This window comes from Hibiscus syriacus, unplaced genomic scaffold (genome assembly GCF_006381635.1).
Source record: "Hibiscus syriacus cultivar Baekdansim isolate YM2019G1 unplaced genomic scaffold, ASM638163v2 tig00111022_pilon, whole genome shotgun sequence".
Lineage (NCBI taxonomy): Eukaryota > Viridiplantae > Streptophyta > Magnoliopsida > Malvales > Malvaceae > Hibiscus > Hibiscus syriacus.
The window spans coordinates 456362-474800 of record NW_024062956.1 but is presented as its reverse complement, the minus strand read 5'-3'; the positions used below and the strand labels follow the sequence as shown (position 1 = coordinate 474800).

The following is an 18439-nucleotide window of genomic DNA, read 5'->3' as shown; positions in this document are numbered from 1 at the left end:
TACAAAAATGATTGAAGGATGAATCTTATACCATTAGATTTGTATATCAGTATAGTTTTATTTAGAACAAATAAAAACTGATTTCAAGAAGTATACAAAAGATAAAAAAATTTAAACAGTCCAAAATACATCCAGCAAAAAATCCAAAGCCAAATTTTAACTGGAAATCAAGGTCAAGTGTCAAATTGAGCAGAAAAAGAGTGAAATCAAATTATAAATTAAAGTCAAAGGTAAAAAGTTACATTAACCCTATAAATATTGTAAATCCAATTAACAATTAATCTATCATTTCACCATGTCACCCTGACGCTCAAAGACATCCAACTCGCCGTTCGAAGTCCAGACACGTGGCACTGTTCACACAGCCACGTATTCCCAAATGAAGCGAGTTGTCGTCACGATTCATCCTAGCGAGTGGCTTTCTCATTTAAAATCATGGTGGCCTTTTGTTATTTCTTCAAAACGTTAGGGTCCAATTTGCTAATAGACCAAAATGGAAATGTGGAATAAAACCCCCAATTTGCTTAACTACCACTCATCTCTGGTATCAATTCAAAATCCTAACCTCCCACGTTTCAGAGTAGCTGATCGTGACCGTTCTTTAATCTCCTTCTTTTCGACGAAAATATCGATCCGTATTAATTAATCAGACAGCTTTAGACAAATTCCGAACAAGATCCCCACCGCAAATTCTAAATCCGAGGGTCAATATGTTGCCACGTAGCTAAATCAAATAGTCAAGTTTAGTATACATTATATGAGTTTTCCATTTTTTTTTGTTATTTTCGATCTAAGCCCCTAATCTCGTGAAACCGAAGGAAATCTCGTCCCTCATGGTAAAAAATAAATAAAAATAAAAGAAAGAATTTTAGAAAACAAATTTTATCTTGATTTTTTTTAAAAAAAAATCGACAAATCTATTAGGGATTTAGTTTCAATTCGAAATCCCTAGATTCTAACCCTAGGATATACTCGTACTCTTGATATTCACGATTCGGCGGAGAAATTGATGTTCTTTGATGCACCGATCCCGGTAAGTCATGCATTTTATTTTCTAATTGTTTGATTTGTTGAAGAAATAAGCTGAATAAACGGATTTTGAGATCGATCGGTTAATTTGTAGGAAACTTGAGGAATTTTTATTTTTTCGTTTTTTTAAGGTGCAATTTTGATTTTACAGATCTGAAACATGTGTGATCTGAATGTGTGGGAGATTCAGTTTTCCCTGTCTGGACTGAGGGATTGTTGATGGAAAGTAGAATAGGAAACTCTCATGGAGCGCAAATTCCTAAGAAATCAAGATCTTTGGATCTTAAGAGTTTGTATAAATCTGGTGATTCAAAGGAGTATTCTAAGAATAGTAGCTTGAAGAGGAAAGAAAGTTCACAAGAAGGTGATGGTGAGAAGAGTAATAATAACTCCAAGAGAAAGAAGAGTAGGAAATCTCTTCCTCTCAGTAGTTTTAGAACCGTACATGATAGCAATAGTAGCAAGAGTTTGACTGAAGTGTATAATGGTGGGTTCAGTACGAGGTTTCATGATCTGGAAAGCTTGAAGAAGTTGGGTTTGAGTCAGAAATCAAAAAATGATAGCAGTGCTGATGATGTTTCAGTTAGTTTGGGTAACAATGATGCGAGGATCCCAAAGCGTAAACTGCGGTTTGGGGGGCAGGGAAAATTTGAGGATGGTCAAGTGTTGAAGTTGGCAGGGCGGTCTAATGGTAAAGAAGTTGTTAATGAGGAAGTGAAGTTAGCCAGTGAAGATTCTGGCACTCAGAACGAGTCTTCGAAGTTTAAACAAGGCAAGATTATAGATGATCTTAAGGAGAACCGGAACAGTGAGTCAAGTTCGATTCAACATTTGAAGGAAGAAGATGGTACTGCTGGTTACTCAGCTGTAAATGGCGGTGACTCTTTGCTAAAAAAATCACGGTGGAAGCCTAGGAAGAGGAAGGATTCGGTAAAGGGTGATAAAAGCGTTGCTAACAAGGCTGAGAGTTCAATAGAGGCTTGTGATGTCTTTGAAGAAGATGAAGAGAATCTTGAAGAAAATGCAGCAAGGATGTTATCATCACGGTTTAACCCAAGCTGTACTGGCTTTTCTTCAAATGGCAAAGTTTCTGTATCACCTTCTGAGAATGGATTATATGTTCTCTTATCTTCTGGTCAGAGTGCTAGTCCTGGGTCTAAGAATTTGTCTGGTTCCGAATCTGCTTCTGTCGATACTAGGATATTGAGACCACGGAAAAGTCATAAAGGGAAGGCCACCTCAAGGAGAAGGCGTCATTTTTATGAAATTTTCTCTGGAGACTTGGATGCGCATTGGGTATTAAATCGAAGAATCAAGGTGTTCTGGCCTTTGGACAAGAATTGGTATTATGGGCTTGTCTACGGCTATGATAAAGAGAAAAAGCTTCATCATGTCAAATATGATGATCGTGATGAGGAATGGATTGATTTACGGAATGAGAGATTTAAACTCCTGCTTTTTCCTAGTGAACTTCCTTACAAATATCAACGGAAAAGAACTCAGCATGACAGAGGTTCTGATGATAGAATTAAGAATGTAAAGCTCAACAAAGAGAAGGGTAAGAAAAAATTTATTACAGAAGATGACAGTGCTAATGGGAGCTATATGGATTCTGAGCCCATCATCTCTTGGTTGGCTCGCTCCAGTCATCGTGTCAAATCCTGCCCTTTGCATTCTGTGAAGAGACAGAAAATAGCTGCTTCATCTCTTAGTTCTCCTGGTCAACAATTGTCGTGTGATGAAGCTGTAGATGAAAATGGTTGTCACTGTGGAGGTTCATTGAAGGGAACTAAAGTTAAATTGTCCAACGCCACTGCATTGTCTGACAGACAGGTTGATAGCAGAAGGGTTGAGGATTCTTCCTTGGATAGCAATAGTTACCCCAATAGAAAACATCCTATCGTATATTTTAGAAGGCGTTTTCGCAAGACAGATATAATATCATGTCAGGCTTCTAGAAGCAATTGTATTGGCAGTAACGTGTCTGAATCTATCACATCCCTCGGTTGTGTTGATGAATTTCAGGATTTGGGTGTACTTGGTACTTGCATGGGATGGTTGGCTCCTGAACTAGAATTGTTGTTTAGTGATAATGCAGGGCAGTTACATTTGAATATTTCGTTGATACATTCAAAACAATTCAGGTTTGGGTTGAGCTTCCCTGTGCTCTCTGTCTCAAATAACTTATTTGGTACAAATAACCTTTGGCTGGTTCGTACTTTGTTGTTGCTGCAGTGTGGTATGGTGATGTCTGTCTGGCCAATGGTTCATATGGAGATCCTTTTTATTGATAATGAAGTTGGACTGAGGTTTTTCCTGTTTGAAGGTTCCTTAAAACAGGCTATGGCTTTTGTTTTCCAGGTCCTGATGGTATTTTATCGACCTACTGAGCAGGGGAAGTGTCCTGATCTGCAGTTGCCTATAACTTCAATCAGGTTCAAATTTTCTTGCTCTCAAGATCATAGGAGGCAGGTTGTCTTTGCTTTTTACAACTTCCACGAAGTGAAGCATTCAAAATGGATGTTACTGGACTCTAAACTGAAAAGACATTGTCTGCTTAATAGGCAATTGCCTCTGTTCGAATGCACTTATGATAACATTAAGGCACTTGAGAATGGAACCAATCGGCTACATGGTTCTCCTGCTTTCAAAGACTCCTCAGTTGAGGTATGCTTGTTCTCCAGTGATTTTGGTATTTAAATCTCAAAGGTGGTTTTTCTAGTTTGTTTTACTTATGATTGCATGGAAAAACTTAATTTGTATTTTGCTATTTTCCCCTTAAAACTATACTTGCTCATGACTAAAAAAAAAAACAAGGCCTATTTAGTTCTCGTTTTTAGTTTTTAGCTTTATGTTCTATCATCTGTGGTCATTTAACTATCAACCATGAGCTCTGGTGAGTTCTAAAATTTCTGTACAGTCATGTTAATATCTTCATCATTTTTGGTGGCTGTATTAAGGTATGGAATTTGTTTGTTATTGACCAGGGTTTAAGGAGGATAAAGTATAGGCAGGGTATCAACCTTACGGGTGTCTCCAGAGAGTCTAGTTTTCTGGAGGTTGACCGGTTTTTTGGAAGTTCTGAGGAGCATAGAAACCTTCCCCAGTTTGCTCTTTCTTTTGGTGCTGCACCTACTTTCTTTATTAGTTTGCATCTGAAGCTACTTATGGAACGTAGTCTTGCTCGCATCAGCTTGCGCGATCATGACTCCTTTGAGCAACCAGGAAGCTCCGGCAATTTGTTGTTGGATGACCGTTCTAGTAGAGAGGACTGTATGAACAATAATTCTCAAAGTAGTGTAGAAAAAAATCTGAAGGCTTCATTAAAGGATGTTGCTACTGGTGCTGAGTTAGCAACTTTTGATCTTTCTGTTTGTGGTAATGTATGTCTGAAAAAGTCCTCACAGAAGTACAAAAATGGTGATAAAATCATGGATGGAACTTCTGCTTACTCTCATGAACCTGAAGAAATTGGAGCCATAGCCATTGGTTCATTTCGGAAGCAACAATCTGACAATTCAGAGTATCAGCAACTTGTTTTGTCTTCGAAGTCTCTAGTTGATGGTGATAAGAAGAATGCAAGCTGTAGTTCTGTTTTGAATGGTATTACAGTTGAGATTCCACCCTTTGATCAATATGGAAAGTATGGTGACAGTGAATTACCCAGTACTCAACAGTCTACTGATTTGACTTGGAGTATGATCGGTGGTATTATCCCAAGTCCTAATCCTACTGGTCCTAGAAGTACATGGCATCGGAATAGAAGTAGTTCATCGATTGGTTATCATGCTCATGGTTGGTCTGATGGAATGGCTGATTTCTTCAACAGTAATTTTGGAAATGGACCTAAGAAGCCACGAACTCAGGTATCATATTATATGCCTGTTGGAAGTTTAGATTACAGCTCAAAAAATAAAGGCCAGCAGCAGAGAGCCATTCCTCACAAGCGAATTAGGAGGGCTAATGAGAAGAGATCATCTGCTGTTTCTAGAGGCTCCCAAAGGAACTTGGAGTTATTATCTTGTGATGCAAATGTACTAATTACTATTGGTGATAGAGGAAGGCGAGAGATTGGAGTGCAGGTTGTGCTAGAACATTTTGATCATAATGGATGGAAGCTGGCTGTGAAAGTATCAGGGTCTACAAGGTACTCTTACAAGGCACATCAGTTCTTGCAGCCTGGATCTACCAATCGTTTTACACATGCTATGATGTGGAAAGGGGGGAAAGATTGGATCTTGGAGTTCACGGACAGGAGTCAGTGGGCTCTTTTCAAGGAGATGCATGAAGAGTGCTACAACCGTAATGTTCGTGCTGCTTCTGTGAAGAACATTCCTATTCCTGGCGTTCGCTTAATAGAGGAATATGATGAAAACGCGATGGAAATGACATTTGTTCACTGTTCTTCAAAGTATTTGGACCAGGTTGAAAATGATGTTGAGATGGCTTTGGATCCATCCCGTGTTTTATACGACATGGATAGTGATGACGAACAGTGGATTTCTAGAATTCGCAAATCTTCGGAAAGTGATATTGGCAATTCTTTGGAATTTTCTGATGACATGTTTGAGAAGGTTATGGACATGTTTGAGAAGGCTGCATATACTGAACAGTGCACTCAGTTTACTTCTGAAGAAATACAAGAGCTCATGGCTGGAGTTGGGTCCCTGAAAGTAATCACAACAATCTATGGGCATTGGCAACAGAAGAGGCAGAGAGTTGGAATGCCTTTAATTCGTCATCTCCAGGTATTTTTTTGAAAAACCTTCTTTTTCATCCATTTGTTTTTTCAGTCAATGCCTTTTAGTTTTACTAGCAGGTTGAAATTGTCAACATCTTTTTTGGTGCAAGGCCACCTGAAGTGCCTGGTTCTGCACAGATGTATTCAGTAGACTGAATAGTGTTCATTTATTAATTTGTTTAATGTAATTTCTTCTCAAGAACATGTACTTGCTATCAAGAACCGGGAAAGGACAAAATAGAAAATCTAGGTCTCATATTATTCAGTTATTTAAGTAATGGTTGCATTTTAATGTGTTAAAACCAATAAGTAGTTAGTACTTGTTCAAAGGACATGACAAAAATATCATGAAGTTTCTGGATTATTTTCATACATCTGAAATATAAAGGTCTATTGGGTCTTAACTGATTTTTACATAATATTTGCATCAATGGTCAAAAGTTATATAACAATTGATGTTGAAATAGAGTGTTCTACATTCATCTTCCTGAACACAGCATGGGGACTAGTGATTGTATTTTGTAGGAGTTTGTATAAACCAATGTACACTCCCTATTGGTATTTTAATTATTATTGTCAGATAATATAGGGTAATTAGAAACTGAGGAACTTGAGGGAAACCAAGTGGTGGCCCAGGCTCCAGCGCTCTATTTTAATTTATGCAAAATTGAAACATGGGAAACGTTTACTCATTTCGTTTCCATATATTTTCTATCTTATAGAGCCCAAAGAATTCTCAAGTTAATCTTTCAAGGCTCTGATTTTACCTGACAATTTCACTATGTTACTGTGGTTGGTTTGTTGTTCATGTGGTTTGTTTTATCTCAAGTATTTTTTGATGTCCAACTTATTATAAAATATTTTGGTTTTCATTCAGCCGCCATTGTGGGAAAGGTACCAACAGCAAGTGAGAGAGTGGGAGCAAGCAATGTCTAAAGGTAACCCTAAATCCATTGAGAAGCCTCCCATATTTGCTTTCTGTATGAAACCCCGGGGTTTGGAACTTCCAAATAAAGGGTCAAAGCATCGATCCCAGAGGAGAATTTCAGTTTCCGGTCAAAGCCAACATGCCTTGGGAGATCACGAGGGTTGTCATTCCTTTGGTAAATCTTCTTTACACTTCCATTTTATTCTTATTTTTTTTTTAGCGTTTGCCTTTGCAAACTGAATTCATTGGTTGTCATTTCAGGCAGAAGATCAAATGGGTTCCTGTTTGGGGATGAAAAGTTTCTATATTCCTCGCATAATTATGAATCTTTAGAAGATTCCCCACTGTCTCAAGCTTCACCAAGGTTATTTTCACCCCTAGATGCTGGTAGCATGGGGTATTTCCCAATGGGCAGTGATAGGTTTGATAAGAATCACCTCCGGAAACTTCAAAGAAGCAAGTCAAAGAAGTATGGCCCTTTTCTGTCATCAAACGAAGCACAAATGGTGGATTCATACAATCAGAGGCTAATTGGCAAGAGAAATGGAATTCATCGATGGAACAGGGGTTTTCTTGACTGGCCAAGTCAGCGGCATTACTTCCCTTATGGCTTTCAAAGACAGGGCCTGGAACACTGGGATAATTCTGATATTGATGAGTTCACGTTGCGTGATGCGTCTAGTGCAGCCCAGCATGCACTTAAAATGGCCAAGTTCAAGAGAGAAAAAGCCCAGAGATTGCTTTTCAGAGCAGATCTGGCAATTCACAAGGCTGTTGTTGCTCTCATGACTGCAGAGGCAATTAAAGAATCTATGGAGGACTTAAATGGTGATGGGTAAAACGACCTGATGAAACTGGAGTGTTGACTGAATGAAATTAGCCAGCACCATTCAATTCTGGAGCTGATGAAATACGTAAAAGGATCGAACATTCTTTTCCCCAGAAATGGTGGCCTGGAGTTCTCATTGATTGATTAAAGAGTAGAAGTGCCAACACAAAAGCTGTGAGTGGCTGGTAGTTTTTTTGTTTCTGGTACATATCGTTGCAGTTCTTATGCGCCAACCTCACAGCATTTCTGGCGTCTGTATTTTCTTTTCAATCCCAGCTCAGCCGTTGTTTTGATTCTTCCGATAAGATATGTAGGGAATTTTGGGAGGCGAGATCTGTACAGAAGATTGATTTTTACTGTGTGATTAGAAATTGGCGCACTTGATAAGAGATATATGTATGAAAACAAAGGGCCTGATCTGAATTGAGAAACAGAAAATGCGTAAGTATTATTAAGAAGAATTCTTATTTTTCTTTTTTTTTTCGTCGATGACTTAGTTTACTCGTTTATTCCTTCCTCTTAGCCTCGATATGGTGATACCATCAGAGTAGCGGGTTAGCTCAAATAATACAGCATCACCTCTTTTGGAATCAAATTGATTTTTACTGTGTGATTAGAAATTGGCGCACTTGATAAGAGATATATGTATGAAAACAAAGGGCCTGATCTGAATTGAGAAACAGAAAATGCTGTAAGTATTATTATTAGCATATAATATGTTCACATAGATTTTCATTAGAGGATCAAAAGGATAGTCATTTATTGGTTTGTCTTCCCCATTTTTTATTTATTTTTGAAGTGAACTGTGGGCTGTGCATTGGTTTATTTTCCATTATCAGTTTGGCTCTACTTTACAAGCACTTGCTTTGGTGAAGTTTGGGTTGAAAATAAATAAATAAATAAATTGATTGATAATGTTGTAGTCTACATGGTACTTTTTCTAAAGATTACTTTGTCAAAAAAAAAAAAAGCATTATTTTGAAAATGTTAAAGAAAAAGTTTAAAATAATAATACAAAATGAAAAAGTTGTTAATGTTAGCATTATATGTGGAGGCTTTTTTAATGAGTCCTTTATTGTTTTTGTTTTATATGTATTTTTTGTTAATGATATACAAAATACATTTCAAAAAAAAAAAATTGACATCTCATAATTTTAAAGGTTAAGATGTATTCTATATTTAGTTAAATATTTGATCGCCAAGAATCTTTAATAAGGATTTTTAACTAAATAAGTTTAATTACCAAGCAATCTTCAATAAAGAGAAATACTATAAAATCCAATTATATTTTTAATTAAAATTAAAATTAATATTTAACAATCTCTTCACTGATGTACATTTCATTAAAATATTAAACTTTGAATCTTTAAATATTCTATTTCTTACTTAAATGGTTGAAATTATAAAATTAAGAGAAAACACAAAATGGAACATAATTTAATTGAAAATAGGAAATATCTTGATAGATATTGACTTACTAATATTTGCTTGCATAATACTTATCCAAAAAAAATATTTGCTTGCATAAGTGTTATGTGTACTTTGGTGTAGATAACATTGTTAAAATTAATATTCTTGTGCTTAGGTTTTGAAACCCATAACCCTACTTTCGAAATCAACATCTTAGGGTTTTTTTTTTATCAAAATCAGACGTTGGATTTTGAAACCCATTGTTCAGTATTTGTAAAATTGTGTTTTTAAAACCCTTTTTATGTGTTGAATTGATTTCTAATCCTTATATTTGTTATGTTTTATAATTTAGCCTTTTAATTGATAATTTTATGTAATGTCCCTTGAATAAATACTCATTTTAATTCTATTTTTCATTGTTCCCTCTTCTATCAATTGACGTAACACCTTTAATCCGGTCATATTAGGGGCAACAAATAATGTTCTTGGTTCGATAACGAAGGGCTAGATCAAATTGGTGGTGACAAGAATATTGCCTTTGTTTTTCACAGATGTGCCTCACAAAGGAGGCATCAAAATCGATTTATTTCTGTTGAGGATTAAACTGAGATGCATAATGATAATGTAACAAAAGCTCAAAATCAAGACATGTTTTTTGACAGGCTTGCTCTTCAATTACCATTTACCTCTTCAGTGTGCCAATTTTCATTGTCATCAATCCAGTTTTACCGACGAAAACAAATAATGCACGAACCAGAAAGACGAAAGGAATCCGACAGTGCCCGTCGCTAGCATGACGGCGAGAACCATGAAGAGAGAATACCCCATGTACAGAGTGGCAGACACAGGTCCACTCAAACTCTTGAGATCGAATATGAGATAGTTTATGGAGTACAAGAAGATGTAGATGGCAACTGAACCTGAAGCGAAAAACGATTTCCACCACCATTTCCAGTCCTCCACGCACAGATGCATGTACGTTAACACCAATGACACCTCGGCGCAAACCACGACGAGTAGAATCAAAACGATAAATAGGAACCCGAAGACATAGTACACTCTTCCCATCCATATGCTAGACATAATGAAGAAGAGCTCAATGAAAAGTGTACCAAAGGGAAGTGTCCCGGCACCAAGAACCAACAGCCAGGATGGATATTTTTGTGCCGGGATTTCCCGAGGGATCTGGTTGGTTCGGACGGGGTATTCGATATGTTGTGCCTTGGCCCCGAAGTAACCACCGACTAAGATCAGTGGAACCGAGATACAGAACCAGAGGAGAAGCAGGATGACGAAGACAGCAAATGGAATGGCTCCTGTGCTGTGGCTTCCCCACAGCAGGAAGTTCAAAACGGTTAGAATTGAAAATGCAATACCAGGGAAGAAACAGGCAGCTTTCCAAGCGACAGAAATCCATCCCTTGTGATCACCGCAGCCGATCGTTCTCCAAAGACAAACCGCAACATAGCCGGCTGCAATACCGAGTATTAGATAGAAAAATAGCATACCTGTAATAAGAGTTCCACGGGACGCCGGAGACATAAATCCGAGAGCAGCGAACAATATCGTCACAATTGCCATACCAAGGATCTGAATTCCATCACCTACCATAATACACAAAAGAGCAGGATTGGATGGAGAACGGAAAACATCCCCAACAACTAGCTTCCACCCTGATAACTCCTCATTCATCTGAACTTGGGACTCCTTGTCTAGCTCCTCGTACCGTGTCAGATCCCGCCTCACCGTCCTTAAGAAGATCACGAGGACTATACCAGCAAGGAAAGTGATCACCATAAGAGAGTTCAAGATCGAAAACCAATGGACTTTGGATCCCTCCATCTTCAAATATGCATCCCACCTAGATGGCCACTTGATATCACTCTCCTCAAAAGCAACCTCATAGGTGAACACAACTGGCTCACCTTCCTTGAGCGGCATCGACACCGCAGTCGAGTCACATTTGATCGGAGATGGATATTTTTCATACATTTTCAACTTCTGAACCACATTAGCATCATGGATGACACTGCACGGAACCACCTCGAACCCGACAACCATATAACCAGGCACATCTGATCCACCCTTGGGGTCAGTAGGCATAACCTCAACCGCATCCCCGGTCCCCATCACACGAGCCATATTCGTCTCCTCGTACTTATGTATAAGCACATTAAACTTCAAATGATTAAACAAATAATACACATTCTGAACCTTAACCCCAACAGGATACCCTGTCCACCTCAAAGTAAACGCCTCTTTCTTAGTATACCTTATTGCAGGCAAATTATCCAGAATCAAGTTAACCTGATACATCTCATCAATTCTCTTCGTCAACAGCTTGAAATAGTCGGGCGATAACTTGTTCGATTGACATAAGAAGATGTCGGTCTCGTTGGTGTACATTTTAAACTTATACGGCGAGTTCTCGATTCGATCTCCCATTAGAAGCTCACCGAGATTCTCTGCACTGTCCTTAACACCCTCTTGGGGTTTGCAGAAGGGTAAACTGTAATAGCTAAAGGGCATTTCAGTGTCAATTGAAGTTAAGGAATTCACTTTGACATATAAAGGGTCCCCTACAACATATTTATGAGGGTAACTTCCAGGCAGATAAAATCCACATCCAGATTGAAATATCAAGCACATTGTCAATACCCAGATCTCAAAATTACTCATTATGTCCAAAATTTGTATTGATCTAGAAAAACCTGTAACACGGAAATAAGATTTTATTCCGGAGAACGAACTTATAAGTGTGAAAACAGATTATCAGTAGAATATACAAACTTAAAGTATATGAGAATTTCAAATTTTCTGAGGGATGACCGCACACGTCCACTCTCCTCGATCTATTCCTGATTACAGAAACATGTAATGTTTTGAAGAAACAACGTAAAAGACTAACCTTTTAGAATTGGATGAGAGAAAGAAGAGAAGAGTCGTTACGATGAAATTGAAATCCAAGAGTAGATTATGATGATTGATCAACCAATGCAAAAACATTTAATACAGTATTCAATCATTAGGTTTTAAATCATAATTGGAAGTAGTAAAACTGAATAAAATTCCAAATCAAATTTTAATATAAAAAATGCAATTCATTACCGTTTTCTTCTACAACTAACTAACTATCGTAAATTTAGGCCTAATTTGGGACTTAAGGCCGAATCTACTCATTTTGTTAATTTTTCTTTTATGTCGGTACATGAACATCTGAAAATTTATATCGCCAAATCAATCTCATTTGAAACGAGGTAGAGATGATATTTACATTTTAATTTAATAAACATCGATAATCAATCTTTAATATCAAACATTTTGTCATATTAGATTAATTGATTGTCTGTGATTATAAAATAATTCTCTCTTATCTCCTATATTTTTTTTATACAGAAATTTTCTTTAATTTTTAGAATTTTTTTCCGTTATTGGATTTTAATAGGGGGAAAATATTTTTCAAGCTAAATTCTTATTTCTTGAGAAGAGTAATTTCAATCGTCTTCCGGATCAAATTTTGGGCGTATGATTTTTGAAGAATTGTGTTAATCTCCGAGGATGACGTCCAATTCAACGATTACATCAATCAAGATATATTTATTTCTAAGGCAATGATTCTTCCGTGACGCAATTAACTTGTGAATTTATTTTTTTAGCTTAATTTATTTATTCAACCAGTACTAACGATCTGTTTTGTAGTTGTATTATTTTTCAACAATATAGAAACAAAACTATTTCTATTGTTGAAATATCGATCGTCAAGAACAATTTCATCCCGATCTCTCCAAGCTTAATTTATTTGATGACACTAATTATTGATGTTGTTCTTTTCAATCCATCGGTCATTGAAGAAGTCACAAATCCTTCTGTCGACCCCACTACCGTTGCCACCGTCAAAGTGAAGTTTGACGGAGATAATAAGGTGATGAAAAGTCATTTGTTAAGCCACATGGATAACAACCTCTATATGATACTTCCAATCAATTCTCTTTAAAGGCTAACCTTGTAGAATCTAATTTGGTTTCAATGGCGAACAAGTTCAACATTGGTGGGGTTGAAGAAGAAAGTTAAGTCCCAAAATAAGAATATGGTAAACTTCGAGAAACCATGGAAGAACAAACCACAAGAAAAACTTGTCAGATCGATTAATTGTTGTGTATGTGGAAAAAAATGGATATAAGACATTCCAATTCTATCAACACTCATATCGTTAGAATTAGCATAAACCACAAGCACACATAATCCAGAATATAGATGTGGTTATTGTTATTGTGGTGCCCAAGGTGAATATGGTGGAGAATAATGTTAAATGGATAGTGGACACTAGTGCTTCCAAATATTTTTGTTCCAACGAAGAGAGCTGTTGAAAAATAAACAAGTGGCCAAGCCACTTTCGGTGGCAGCCACCAATTTTTTCAAAAAGGGCTGGCTATTTGTTGAAAATCAACAATGGTAAAATCTCAATTTTAGTCATTATAATTTAGGGTATTTACAAATTAGTCCTTAAGCTTCAACTATAAATACCCTAGCTCATTTAGCTTCAAAACCATCCCAAAGCATTCTAGCTTTCTTCCAATACTAGAGAGAGTTTCTTGAGAGTTGTTTTCTCCTTTTTTATCAAAGAGAGAATTATCATTGTTTTCTCATTGGTAGATCGAGAGAGGTTGTAATTCTTATTTTCTCATAGTGAAATTCTTCTACCGTTGCCCGTGGTTTTTACCCTAAATTTTTTAGGGGTTTTCCACGTAAATTTTGTTTCTCTTTTATCTTCATTTTTATTTTCTCAAATTATCAGTTGCGATTTTGCTCTATCCGATAGTCGTCTTCCGCAACAATTGGTATCAGAGCTAGATTAGAGTGTGTAATATCTGCTTATTGTCTTTGTGGTTGCCACCAAAAGGTGGATCCTCCAACATAAGAAAGTAAGAAGTTATTGCCCATTCTTTGAAGGTTCCAGAGAACTATTCACGATAGTCAAATAGTGGGAGCTATCCGTAAACGAAGCAATGGCAACGAAATTTGATATTGAAAAGTTCAATGGGAGAAATTTCTCAATGTGGAAATTGAAGATGAAGGTCATCCTAAGGAAAGACGGGTGTCTAGCGGCTATCAATGAAAGGCCAGTGGATTTTGCAGATGACATCAAATGGAACGAGATGGACGGGAATGCTATGGCAAACTTTCATCTAGCATTAGCAGATGAAGTATTGTCAAGCATCGAGGAGAAGAAGACAACTAAGGAGATATGGGATCATCTCATCAAATTGTACGAGGCCACATCGCTGCACTTAAATACACTCTCCGTATGCCAGAATCTACTTCAGTGACGGAGCACTTAAATACACTGAACACCTTATTTTCTCAGTTTACATCCTTAAGCTGTAAAATAGGAGAAATAAAAACGTGCTGAACTTCTACTTCAAAGTCTACCAGATTCGTATGATCAACTCATCATCAACTTGACAAACAGTAATGCCACCAGTCTAGTCTTCGATGACGTTGCAGCTGCTGTTCTACAAGAAGAAAATCGGCGCAAGAACAAGGAAGACAGACAAGTAAATCTGCAACATGCAGAAGCGTTGACAACGATGAGAGGGAGATCAACAGAACGGCCAAAGCAGCAGTCATAAACATGGTAGATCGAAGTTGAGGAGCAAGAAGAATTTAAAGTGCTACCACTGTGGAAAGAAGGGTCACTTGAAGAAGGATTGTTGGAGTCTAAATAAAAACTCCAATCCACAAGGCAATACCGCAAACACTTCAGATGATGGAGATGCTCTATGATGTGAAGCGTCAACCACCGTGGAAGGCAGAAAAAGATTTGCAAATATATGGCTTATTGATTCGGGAGCGACATATCACATGACCTCAAGAAGAGAATGATTTCATCATTATGAACCTGTCTCAGGAGGATCTGTGTATAGTTGTAATGATCATGCCTTAGAGATCGTTGGTGTGGGAACCATCAAATTGAAGATGTATGATGGAACAATTAAAGTTGTTCGAGATGTGCGGCACGTGAAAGGTCTGAAGAAAAATTTATTATCCTACGGATTGTTGGATAATAATGCTAGCAAGATTGAAACACGGAAAGGAATCATGAAGGTGTTCCATGGAGCGCTTGTGGTGCTGAAAGGTGAAAAGATAGCTGCAAACTTGTACATGCTGAAGGGAGAGACATTGCTAGAAGCAGAAGCCTCTGTTGCCTCATGTAGTTCAGATTCTGCAATGCTATGGCATAAGAAAATTGGACACATGTCAGAACAAGGAATGAAAGTCCTTGTGGAGCAAAAGCTACTTCCAGGCTTAACAAAGGTATCACTTCCTTTGTGTGAGCATTGCATAACAAGTAAGCAGCACCGGTTGAAATTCAACACATCAAATTCTAGAGGCAAAAGTGTTCTAGAATTGGTTCACTCTGACGTATGGCAAGCACCAGTAACGTCCCTAGGTGGAGCAAAATACTTTGTCTCATTTATTGATGACTACTCCAGGAGATGTTGGGTGCACCCTATTAAGAAGAAGTCAGACTTGTTTTCAACTTTCAAAAACTTCAAAGCGCGGGTGGAACTTGATTCTGGAAATAAGATCAAGTGTTTCAAAACAGATAATGGAGGAGAATATACAAGCGAAGAATTTGATGACTTTTTGCAGGAAAGAAGGCATCAAAAGACAGTTCACAGTGGCGAACACTCCTCAACAAAATGGAGTGGCAGAGCGGATGAACATAACCTTTTTAGAAAGAACAAGAGCAATGTTGAGGGACGCAGGCCTAGAAAAATCATTCTGGGCAGAAGCAGTCAATACCGCCTGTTATTTGGTGAATCGAGCTCCATCAACTGCAATAGAGCTGAAGACACCAATGGAGATGTGGACTGGTAAACCAGTTGATTATTCAAACCTCCATGTATTTGGAAGTATTGTGTACGTGATGTACAACGCCCAAGAAATTTCAAAGCTGGATCCAAAATCCAGAAAATGCAAATTCTTGGGGTATGCTGATGGAGTAAAGGGGTATCGCTTGTGGGATCCCACTGCCCGCAAAGTGATCATTAGCAGGGATGTTATCTTTGTAGAAGATAAGCTACAAAAAAAGAAGACAATGACAACGCTGAAAAGTCAGAGACTACACAGATACATGTAGAAAAGGAGTTTGAACAAGGAGATTCTTCTGAAGCAGAACCAGCACATGATGAACAAGAACCAGAGAGTTCTGAAGCTCCAACAACTCGTCAATCAGATCGTGTGAGAGACGTCCCAATTGGCACTCAGATTATGTTATAGAAGGAAATGTTGCATACTGTCTTTTAACAGAGGACGGTGAGCCATCAACATATCAGGAGGCAATAAACAGCTCAGATACTTCACTGTGGACGATGGAGATGCAAGAAGAAATCGAAGCCCTTTATAAAAATAATACATGAGACCTTGTGCCACTACCACAAGGAAGGAAGCCAATTGGTAACAAATGGGTTTTCAAAATCAAGCGAAATGGTGACGATCAAGTGGATAGGTATCGTGCAAGACTGGTGGTCAAAGGATATGCTCAGAAAGAAGGTATTGATTTCAATGAAATTTTTTTCTCCTGTGGTTTGACTAACAACAGTTCGAGTAGTCTTGGCAATGTGTGCTACATTGAATTTATATCTGGAACAGCTAGATTGTTAGGATTTTCGGAAGCTCGAAATGACAACCAGAACGTTTTGCAAAGAGGGGTCGGAACGGTTTTGTGTTTAGGGAGTAAGGAGATTGAAAGATAGAGAATTGGACAACGATTTATAGTGGTTTGACTTTCTCAATCAAAGTCTACGTCCACTACCTTAGCTCCTCACCAAGGATTTTCCAAAAAATTCACTAATTTGTTCTTTCTTTTGAGGATAAAGAGTAACCTTACAAACTCCCTAGTTTTTCCGGGCTAAACTAGAACCTTTCCCTAGCTTTTACACGGGGCTAAGCTATAACCTTTCCCCTTTACAAAATGATAAGAAATGTAAACAAGAAAACCTCTCTAAGGTAGGTGTTTACAAGATTGAGCTCAAAAGAACAAAATATATACAAGAGAAAGATGAAATAAGAATGAAAAATTCTTCTCTTGTGTTTGATTGCTTGGATAGTTGTTCTATTATTTCTTCAAGTGTCCTTAGCTTGTATTTATAGCTTGAAATGTGTTTGAAGTCATATCTAGCCGTTGGGGATGTTTTGGAGCCGTTTGGGAATGATTTTTCTGCAAAAAATAGGCTGCCCAGAATGGGGGGAATCAGTACCCCTTCATAGGGAATCGATACCCCTTCATAATATTCAAATATTATGACCGTTGGGCTGATGAACAGTAAGGGAATCGGTACCCTCTTGGGGGGAATCGGTACCCCCTTGGGGGGAATCGGTTCCCCTTTTACATACTGGAATTTTTGAACCTCGGGTTACTGTTCAAACAGTGATTTTGTAAATTAAAAGAACTTTGAATTATTTTTGTAAATTTTGAATAAATTCAATTAAGTCCAAATACATTTTGTAAATTCAATTCAAGTCCAAAAACCATTTTACCTTAAATTGTTATATCGAAACATAGTTCAACATAGATGTTAAAATAGCTTTTCTTCATGAAAATCTTGAAGAAGAGATTTATATGCTCCAGCCTGAAGGTTTTGAAGAAGACGAAAAGAAGAACTTGGTTTGCAGGTTGAACAAATCTCTGTACGGTCTAAAGCAGGCGCCGAGGTGTTGGTATAAGAGATTTGATTCCTTCATTATGTGCCTTGGATACAACAGACTTAATGCAGATCCTTGTGCTTATTTCAAGAGGTCTGGTGATAACGATTTTGTTATATTGTTGTTGTATGTGGATGACATGTTGGTTGCAGGACCCAACAAAGATCATATTGAAGAATTGAAGGCACAACTGGCTAGGGAATTTGAAATAAAGGACTTGGGATCAGCAAACAAGATTCTAGGGATGCAAATTCACCGAGACAGAAGTAATAGGAAGATTTGGCTTTCACAAAAGAATTACTTGAAGAAAATCTTGTCACGATTTAGCATGCAAGATTGTAAGCCAATTTTTACCCCTCTTCCTATTAACTTCAAATTATCCTCCAGTACGAGTCCTAGCAGTGAAGAAGAGAGGATAGAGATGTCTCGAGTACCGTATGCATCAGCAGTGGGAAGTTTAATGTTCGCTATGATATGCACAAGACCAGACATTGCACAAGCAGTGGGAGTGGTTAGTCGGTACATGGCGAATCCAGGCAAAGAGCATTGGAATACAGTAAAGAGGATCCTGAGATACATCAAAGGGACCTCAAATGTTGCATTATATTACGGAGGATCAAACTTACTAATCATTGGGTATGTAGATTCTGACTATGCAGGGGATTTGGATAAAAGCAAATCTACAAACATGATATGTGTTCAAAGTTGCTGATGGAGCTGTAAGCTGGGTTTCTAAGTTGCAGTCAGTTGTGGCTACATCCACAACAGAAGCAGAATATGTAGCAGCTACACA

At 37.7% G+C, this 18439-nt stretch overlaps 2 protein-coding genes across 3 annotated transcripts; one reads left to right on the top strand and one right to left on the bottom strand.

The window, feature by feature from the left end:
• The first annotated feature begins 855 nt into the window (after positions 1-855).
• Positions 856-7669, top strand: LOC120150247. Of its 2 annotated transcripts, none has more exons than XM_039162938.1 (5): positions 856-1033; positions 1181-3696; positions 4017-5777; positions 6648-6873; positions 6960-7669. In XM_039162938.1, exons 2-5 carry the CDS (start codon positions 1249-1251, stop codon positions 7535-7537), a joined length of 5013 nt encoding a protein of 1670 aa, XP_039018869.1. In that variant the 5' UTR covers positions 856-1033; positions 1181-1248; the 3' UTR covers positions 7538-7669. The 2 variants fall into 2 exon arrangements, with proteins under 2 accessions (XP_039018869.1, XP_039018868.1); XM_039162937.1 differs by having other exon boundaries at positions 1161-3696.
• A 1965-nt stretch (positions 7670-9634) lies between these two features.
• LOC120150351 (transmembrane 9 superfamily member 11-like) lies at positions 9635-11878 on the bottom strand. Its single transcript, XM_039163043.1, has 2 exons — positions 11846-11878; positions 9635-11638 (listed from the first exon to the last, which is right to left on the bottom strand). Exon 2 carries the CDS (start codon positions 11614-11616, stop codon positions 9652-9654), a length of 1965 nt encoding a protein of 654 aa, XP_039018974.1. The 5' UTR covers positions 11617-11638; positions 11846-11878; the 3' UTR covers positions 9635-9651.
• Positions 11879-18439: the final 6561 nt, after the last annotated feature.